The sequence below is a fragment of the Arachis hypogaea genome, chromosome 3, assembly GCF_003086295.3.
Source record: "Arachis hypogaea cultivar Tifrunner chromosome 3, arahy.Tifrunner.gnm2.J5K5, whole genome shotgun sequence".
NCBI classification, from domain to species: Eukaryota; Viridiplantae; Streptophyta; class Magnoliopsida; order Fabales; family Fabaceae; genus Arachis; species Arachis hypogaea.
The window spans coordinates 118,039,207-118,047,445 of NC_092038.1; the positions used below are offsets into that span (position 1 = coordinate 118,039,207).

General features: G+C 34.1%; 1 protein-coding gene across 1 annotated transcript; it reads left to right on the plus strand.

Moving 5' to 3' along the window:
* The first annotated feature begins 2,918 nt into the window (after positions 1–2,918).
* On the plus strand, positions 2,919–7,201 carry LOC112791047 (oxysterol-binding protein-related protein 1B-like). Its single transcript, XM_025833729.2, has 10 exons — positions 2,919–3,445; positions 3,519–3,848; positions 3,932–4,031; positions 4,243–4,568; positions 4,677–4,832; positions 5,044–5,211; positions 5,324–5,464; positions 5,654–5,890; positions 5,993–6,106; positions 6,421–7,201. The coding sequence occupies exons 1-10, from the start codon at positions 3,050–3,052 to the stop codon at positions 6,598–6,600; spliced, it is 2,148 nt and encodes a 715-aa protein (XP_025689514.1). The 5' UTR covers positions 2,919–3,049; the 3' UTR covers positions 6,601–7,201.
* Positions 7,202–8,239: the final 1,038 nt, after the last annotated feature.

Sequence of the window (8,239 nt, forward strand, 5' to 3'; positions counted from 1 at the left end):
TTTGATTCAAATAGTTTAAATTATTTATTGATACTAAATAAAAAAATTGGAACTAATTTCATTCATAAGAGAACTATTGTAAATAAAGAATTATATATTACAAAAAAATGTTGTCAAAAGTCACATAAGACAATGGTGTTAAAATCATTGTCAAAGACGATTACAAAATGGCAATGGTATTAAAACCATTGTCAAAAGACGACACCAACGGTAACGCTTTAAAATCGTTGTATTAGACGACTACAAAATGGCAATGATATTAAAACTGTTGCCAAAAAATGACACCAACAGCAAGTATATAGCAAGTATATAATCATAAATACAATTTAAATCTACAAATGAAATGAAGTTAGGGTGAAATCGCTTGATCTCTATCTTCTGGTTGTGAGTTAGGTGGTTAGGTTAGCACAATCTTTGAAGGAGTGACAGCATCTTTAGAAACATCATTAGTAACAGCATCTTTAACATTATCAATAAGAGTCTTAGAAAGAGTCCTTTGAATTCTGCACAATGACCTCATCCTCATCATAGAAATTATCGAGGCATAACTTGGATTTTTCCTCACCTTTTTTATTTTTACACTTCTTAATCCTTGTCATAGCCACCTCGCAATCAGAATCATAGTCACTTGAGTACTCAAAAGCCTCGGGTCTAGGCCTATAAAGCTCATTTTTTGCACTCTCATAAGAATCACTGCTCTCACTACTCGAGTATGTCACTGTAACCACCTCACCAATAACCTTCTTTCTTTTCGGAACAAATCTAGAAGTTGATCTTGTCACTCTTCTAAGTAGTGATATAGTGTTTTTTTTTGTGGCACTTATTTTTGGAGTGGACTTAAATTTCTTAATTACAGTTGGAGTGAAATTTTTAATAGTGATAGTGGTTGGTGTATAGTTCTTAATAAGATTGGGTTTTGCTTTAGAAGCTGGATTGGTAGGGTGTTTATCATGGGGTTTAGATGTGGTTTGAATTGGTGGTAAAGAGGTGATCTGGGCTAGAGTTTAAGAGAGGGCTGGGTTGGAGGTGATTGTATGGGTTGGACTGGAACCTGGAGGTGTAATTGTGGGCTGGACTGGATTCACATAGGTAGGCTGGACAGAAAAAGTGAAGGTGGGCTCCATAGGGAATTGGATGTGAATTGGTCAGCATATGTGGGTGTTTTAGGGAAGAGATGTGTTTGGATATATGAGGTGTTTAAGTTGGAGTCAATTTCAGATTCTTCTAGTATGGGAGTCATCTCAATCAATTCTGGAACCTCTTCAGCCTCAGATTCAGATACTCCATTCTCAAGATAGATATGCACAACTCCATATTTATTCGTGACATAAAAGCACATCTCAAAGACTCAAACAGTTCATTGTCACTTGAGAGTGCTCTCAATCCATTCTTCAATGACCTCCTAGGAGCTAGTCACCAGCACTCCTTCAACTTGTCGTGTCCTAGCACCTTGTAGTAATTCCTTATTGAGAAGACATCCATCGTGTTCTCATTCAGCCCAACTAAATTATCAATGTGGTATCTGATATAAATCACATTTCCATCTTGATTGGTTTCAAATTGTCTTCCATAACAAAAAATAATTGTTATTCCTCATCCATCTGTAATGCAAAATCAATGACAGTAACATCAGTTATATTTTTAAATCATATGTCAATAATATTAATACTCTACAATCTAATAATACACAATTGAACTAAACCAAATACTTCGAATTAGATTTATATTTTGTTTAAGATAGAGTAATAAAATTAAAAAAATTGTAGTTATAATAAGAAACAGTTTAAAATAACTGCTTTTACTTATATAGCAATGATAATAATCATTGCTTTTCTTTTTCTAATTTGTACTATATATATCTTCACTTGTATGAGCTAAAAACAAAGAACAAATAATACCTATACAAAATAATACAATCTTCTTTAAGTTTGTTATCCAATTCTTTTTTCTTGTCTATAAAAATACAAAACAAAATATTTAAATAATGATTACCATTTTTAAGTTCAGCAAAAAAAAAAATCCTAACATATTTAAAATCCACAAATTAACAAAATCCTAACCTAGACTATAACATAAGCCAATACACAATGTAAATCTCAAACCAACAGATAAACATAGAATAGAGTTTAAAAAAATCATAAAAAATTTTTTGTTCCTAACCTGTTCTTCGGCCTTTGTTGTTGTGCGCGTGTAGATACTAGTTCTTCAACAACTTCTTCGAACAGTTTGGAAAAAGATAAATATCTGTCGTGACTGATTTTTCTTTGTGAAAGTCATGCATGCGAGTGGAAGAAGAAGAAGGGTTAAATATAGTTTGTTTTGATTATCATAATGTAGACCAAATGTATTTAACCCTTCAAACTCTAAAACGACGTAACTTTTAGTGAAAATTGAACGTACTTTTAAAAAGGTGTCGTTTTGATAATTTTAATGTAATAATTTAACGTGTCATATCAGTATTCTATTAATAGAGATCACTACAAAAATAAATGTGAGTCACAATTTAATATTTGAGAATCTCAATTAAATAACTTAGAATTTCAGAATTAAAATTGAGGCTGAAGTAAAATTTTAAGGGCGAAAATGAACTTTAACTCTCATTTAGACACCGAAAAATACACTCAGGTCTAATAATCATTAAAGTCACACCATTTGTTTTTTGTCAGGAAGTCAACAGCAATAGCTGGCGCAACAAGTCAAGAATACGCAAAGCGGGGATTGGGGCTTTGGTCATGGGGGCTTTGGTCTTGAAACGTTTTGAGGCATATAGCAGCAACCATAAGGAGTCCAATTATTAATATTGGTCCTAAGCCCATCGGTTATTGGTCAATACGAGCATGACTCAAAGGAGAAACAAAAAAGAGTTGATGGCAGGGCGCCAAGAACGCTGTCCCTATGAAATAGATGCGGAGGAAGTAGCTGCTAGTTATGTTCCTCTTCCTCTCCCATTGGCGCGTCCAACTGCATTTTGCTGCTATGCATCGCTTTCGTTTCTTTTCTTCTGCTCCTTTAACGGTCGACGCTTCATCAATCCACAATCAGCGGACACATGGAAACCTCAACGGCGTCGTTCCGATCCCTTGGCAGCTTCAGCAGCGACCGCATCGATTCGGCGCGGTTCTCCCGCAGCAACACGATAGCCGCCGATGAATACCGTTTGGGCGAGATCATTGAAAATAACAATAATTATGATAATGGAATAACAATATCTGGAATGCTGTACAAATGGGTGAACTACGCTCAAGGGTGGAGGCCACGGTGGTTCATTCTCGAGGATGGTGTCTTGTCTTATTACAAGATGGAGACACATAACCTGCTTCTCACCCCCTCCGCCGCCAAGATCGTCGGCCAAGAGTCTCTCCGTCGCTTCCCCGCCGATATCCGTTGCACTTCCCGCCAATCCCAACCCCAACCGGAACAACCCCTTGGCCAGTTCCATCTCAGGGTACGCTATTATCAGCATTTCTCTTGCAAGAATATACTATATCGTTACATGAAAATTGTTCATAATGATGCAGGTGTGTACGGCACGAGAGAACAAATCAGATGGGAAGAGGTTTTGTGTGTACACGGGGACAAAGAAAAAGATCCATTTGAAGGCAGAAAACAAGGAGGACCGTGCAACCTGGCTCGAGGCCCTGCAGGTCGTCAAGAACAGCACCATTCATAATAGTAATACTTTTTTTTCTCCTCGTTCTTCTTCGTCAGTGGTGGTTACCACCCACAGGTTGAGGCAGCGCCTCTTGGAGGAGGGTCTTACTGAGGCTGCTATCCAGGACAGTGAGGACATTATGAGAACTGAGCTATCACATGTTCTCAATAACAATCACTTGCATGTATTGGACACGGTACATGTCATTATTTCTGATTATGTTAACCATCAATTAGTGTGTACTGTTGTATTCACTTCAACCACCTGTGTCTTTTCTAGACAGAAGATATTGACTTGCAAAACCCACACATTAAAAGCAAAAGTCAGAACTCAAGGGATGATGCCAATTCCTATCGAACCACATATGACAATAACAGTGGTGCGTATATATCTTGAATTAGCTGTACAATATACTTATGACTGTAAAGTGTTGGTAATGATAATGCTTTTAGTTGAGAATAGTGACATTCTTTCTGATTTAGTATATGGCCAGGTCCTTGTTATTCTAAATTGATCAAGCTATCATGTTGATCTCTCTAGGATCCATACAGCAGGTTTTAAATTTTTTTAACTGTTTTGATATATTACAGAAGGAAGTGTTAGTGACCGTGATGCATTCTTTGATACGTTTGATATTCTTTCAACATGTTCTGAGAGTAGCACTGGATTTCAGCCTTATAGATTCGGCCTTGATTTGGAACATGAGGATGTTAGTCGACGAAAGAAGTTACCTGATCCTGTTGAAAAAGATAAAGGAGTCAGTTTGTGGTCAATAATAAAGGATAATATCGGGAAGGACCTTACAAGAATCTGTCTGCCGGTTTATTTCAATGAACCCCTCTCTTCATTGCAGAAATGTCTTGAAGATTTGGAGTATTCTTACCTTCTAGACCAAGCATATGCTTGGGGCAAAATGGTTATTTCCTTCTTGCAAGATATGCCATGGACATAGTTAATACAAAATTCTCTTGGGGGCAATTGTTGTCTATAACTGATTCTTATTACCATTCTACATGGTATACAGGGTAACAATGTCATGAGGATGATATGTGTGGCTGCATTTGCGGTTTCAGGGTATGCTTGCACTGATGGCAGGACTTGCAAACCATTCAATCCACTCTTGGGTGAGACATATGAGGCATTGTACCCAGAAAAAGGCATTCGCTTTATATCTGAGAAGGTATCCTATACTCACTTTGGCATTAACAATTAGTACTGCATTGTAGTTATATGTACTGTATATGTGTATATACTCTATATCTTATTGTTAAAAGTTCATTTGCAAGGATATATCATTGTCTCAACATCATGCTAAAGGCATTTTTTCCCCCTAGTTTTGAAAATAACTGGTGGCTGGAAATAAAATACTTATGGTGCTCATGTTGAGATAGGTCAGTCATCACCCAATGATATTAGCATGCCATTGTGAGGGAAGAGGATGGACAATTTGGGGTGACAGCAATTTAAAAAGTAAATTTTGGGGTCGTTCAATTCATCTTGATCCTGTTGGTGTAATAACTTTGCAGTTTGATGATGGCGACGTCTTTCAGTGGAGCAAGGTATATGTGGATTTGATTGATGTGCATTTGTTACTGTTAGTTTAACAATGTCTCTTCCAAAAGATTGCCAGTTTTCTGTTTAAGATATTTAATTCAACATTTCTACCATCAGGTAACAACAGCAATTTACAACCTCATATTAGGAAAACTCTATTGTGACCATTATGGTACAATGAGGATAAAGGGAAACCGCGATTATTCTTGTATGCTTAAATTCAAGGAGCAATCAATCATCGAGAGAAACCCGCACCAGGTGCTTCTTCTATATATTTATGTGGTAGCAACAATAATGCTTTTGGTTTTACCCCTAGCAACCATATGGAAGGGTTGATGTATGCAGATTTTATTTCTCACAAAATGATGAGTTGAATAACTTTTGTTCTAGTTCATAGTCCGTAGATATGTAATATTTCTCATGCTTTGTAATTAAGTTTTGCTGCAGGTACGAGGAGTAGTGGAAGATAAGGAAGGCAAAAAAGTGGCAACTGTGTATGGAAAATGGAATGAAAGCTTGCAGTATGAAATTTTAGAGAATTCTAGTAAAGGAGAAGTAGAAGGGTCTAATGAGTCATCAAAATCACATCTAATATGGAAGAAGAGTGAGCCTTCCGAGTACCAAACAAGATATAACCTTACCAAGTTTGCTATTACACTAAATGAAATCACACCTGAACTAAAGGTAAACAATGTGATTCTATGTAATATTCTCTTTCGTTGAAAAAATCCTAGAACAAATCCTCATTGATGATTAGTGCTTAATTACATTTGAGTTGACAAACAGGAGAAGTTGCCACCAACCGATTCAAGATTAAGACCTGACCAAAGGTGTTTGGAGAACGGAGAGTATGAAAAGGCCAATGCTGAGAAGTTACGTTTGGAACAAAGACAACGGCAGGTATCATTGGTGCAACTTAATCAAATCAAATATTTGAAACTCATTGGATCACACTGTTGAGAATCATGGTGGTTTGTGAATAAAATATAGCTGAGAGAAAAATCAAGAATTAAAAAATTTGCTAAATAGTGGAAACGGCTGATTACAATTGAATTATGCTTTTATATAGGATGGTAAATATGGTGATTAGTTTCGGAAATATCTAATAAACATTCTAATATAATATCTATATATCTTTAATATATGTAGTGAATGAGATGAATTTGGTGGTTTTTGATAGTTGAGTAACAAAAGCGTCACTACTGTATTGGCAGGCAAGGAAGGTGCAAGAAAAGGGTTGGAAGCCAAGGTGGTTTGCTATGGACAAAAATAGCCATACATACTGTTATGTTGGTGGATACTGGGAAGCTAGAGAAAAGGGCAACTGGGAAGCATGCCATGACATTTTTGGCCAACTACCTACTAATGATACTGATACTGATATTGATAAGTGATAATCATGACCCGAAACACTAATTCCCAAGTCAATTTTCCTGTGATCCTTGCCTACTCTACCTTCCTTAATCCTAGGCATATTTATAATCATTGCTTTAGTAATTTAAAGAGGCATGATTGATTAATGCCTAGCTATGAATATAGGTAATTTTGAGTGCACATATATATAGTGGCTAATCAATTCCAACTGCAACTTTTTTCGCAGTCAAAAGCTCAAATCAAAGTTGGGTTTTGGATTGAGTTTAACTTGGAGAAACACAGTATTTAACCAAGATAAAGCTAGATATACCTTGTAGGAAATTAAAGGAGAATCTAACGTATATATGCACTTTTTTTTATCTTTCTTTTCTTAATGTTTATTCTAATGAGCCATGGAAGTGATCTGTTTCTGAAGTTTTGTTGGGCGAAACGTAATATATGGGGTGGTCTTTCATTATTAAAGTTTTACCTTTCGGTGCAAGATTGGAAGTGGTTGATGATTGATAAATGTAAAATTTATTTAATGATTGTATTTATTATAATCCTTACTCTTGTCATTTTAATATAGATGCGCCTTTTCAGTTTCTTCAATAGAATAAAACTCCACTCAATCTTTTTATCTATACCTGGGTTCAGAACATTTTTCTATTCATTCATATATTTATGTTGCCTCATGCTTATTGAAGCCGATTAACACGTACTCGGAATGGACACCACTCATATAAAAATGACAAATATTTTTTTTTAAAGTTATTTATTTAGTCACAATTAAAAAACATACTCTAAAAACATAAATTAACAAATAAAATATAAAGTATGAATGAAATTAAATATGTAAGAGAAAAAATAATTATATTAATAATTATAACTAATATTAATTCAAATTTTTTAAATTAATATAAAATATATTTTTTTTAAATCTCAATTTCAAGATAAATATTATTCAAAGTTCTTAAAAATAAATAAGAATTATTAAACTAAAAATAGAATAACTATTAATAAAAATTGGTAGATTAAAATATAGATCTTTAAAAATAAAAATATTAAAAGAATTATAAATAAAAACCCAATTCATATAAAAAATTAAATTCGTAAAATGAAAAAAGTATTAAAATGATAATGAAATGAAAGAAGAAAAATAATATTATAAAATTTATAAAATTAATAAAAAATAAAATAATTTTCTGATAAATTTTTGGTTAAAAATTTAAATTTTAAATAAATTAAAATATTAGTATTAAAATTAAATTAACAATTTCAAGAATATAACAATATTTTTAATATATATTATGGGTCAAAAATTTAATATAATAATTTATTCAATAAATAAGAGCAAATGTTTTTTATTTAAAAACTTTTTAAATATTTTTGTCAGAGTCTCTACCCTCGTATATATAACGATAACGGAAAAGCTCTGCATACAAGCCATTAGGGCTTGTATGCTTTACAAGTTTATTAAACAATAAATTTAAAATACGCGCTCCTCCACGTACGTTGATTACACGCGCTATATAATATCCCGCGTATATCTAACTTCCAAATTTAAAATATTTGTTTCCTTCTTCGTTTTCGTTATTTTGAGATTTGGTTGTTCTTCTTCTCGCGCGTCTTCCCTCATTCTTCTTCATCGATCTTTTCCTCTCCTTTTCTCACTGGTAT

Excerpts from the sequence above, each read along its gene's own strand:
- LOC112791047 (XM_025833729.2), top strand. The coding sequence starts at position 3,050 with ATGGAAACCTCAACGGCGTCGTTCCGATCCCTTGGCAGCTTCAGCAGC. Across the intron at positions 3,849-3,931 it reads ACTTGCATGTATTGGACACG|ACAGAAGATATTGACTTGCA; the intron begins GTACATGTCATT and ends TGTCTTTTCTAG. Across the intron at positions 4,833-5,043 it reads TTCGCTTTATATCTGAGAAG|GTCAGTCATCACCCAATGAT; the intron begins GTATCCTATACT and ends ATGTTGAGATAG.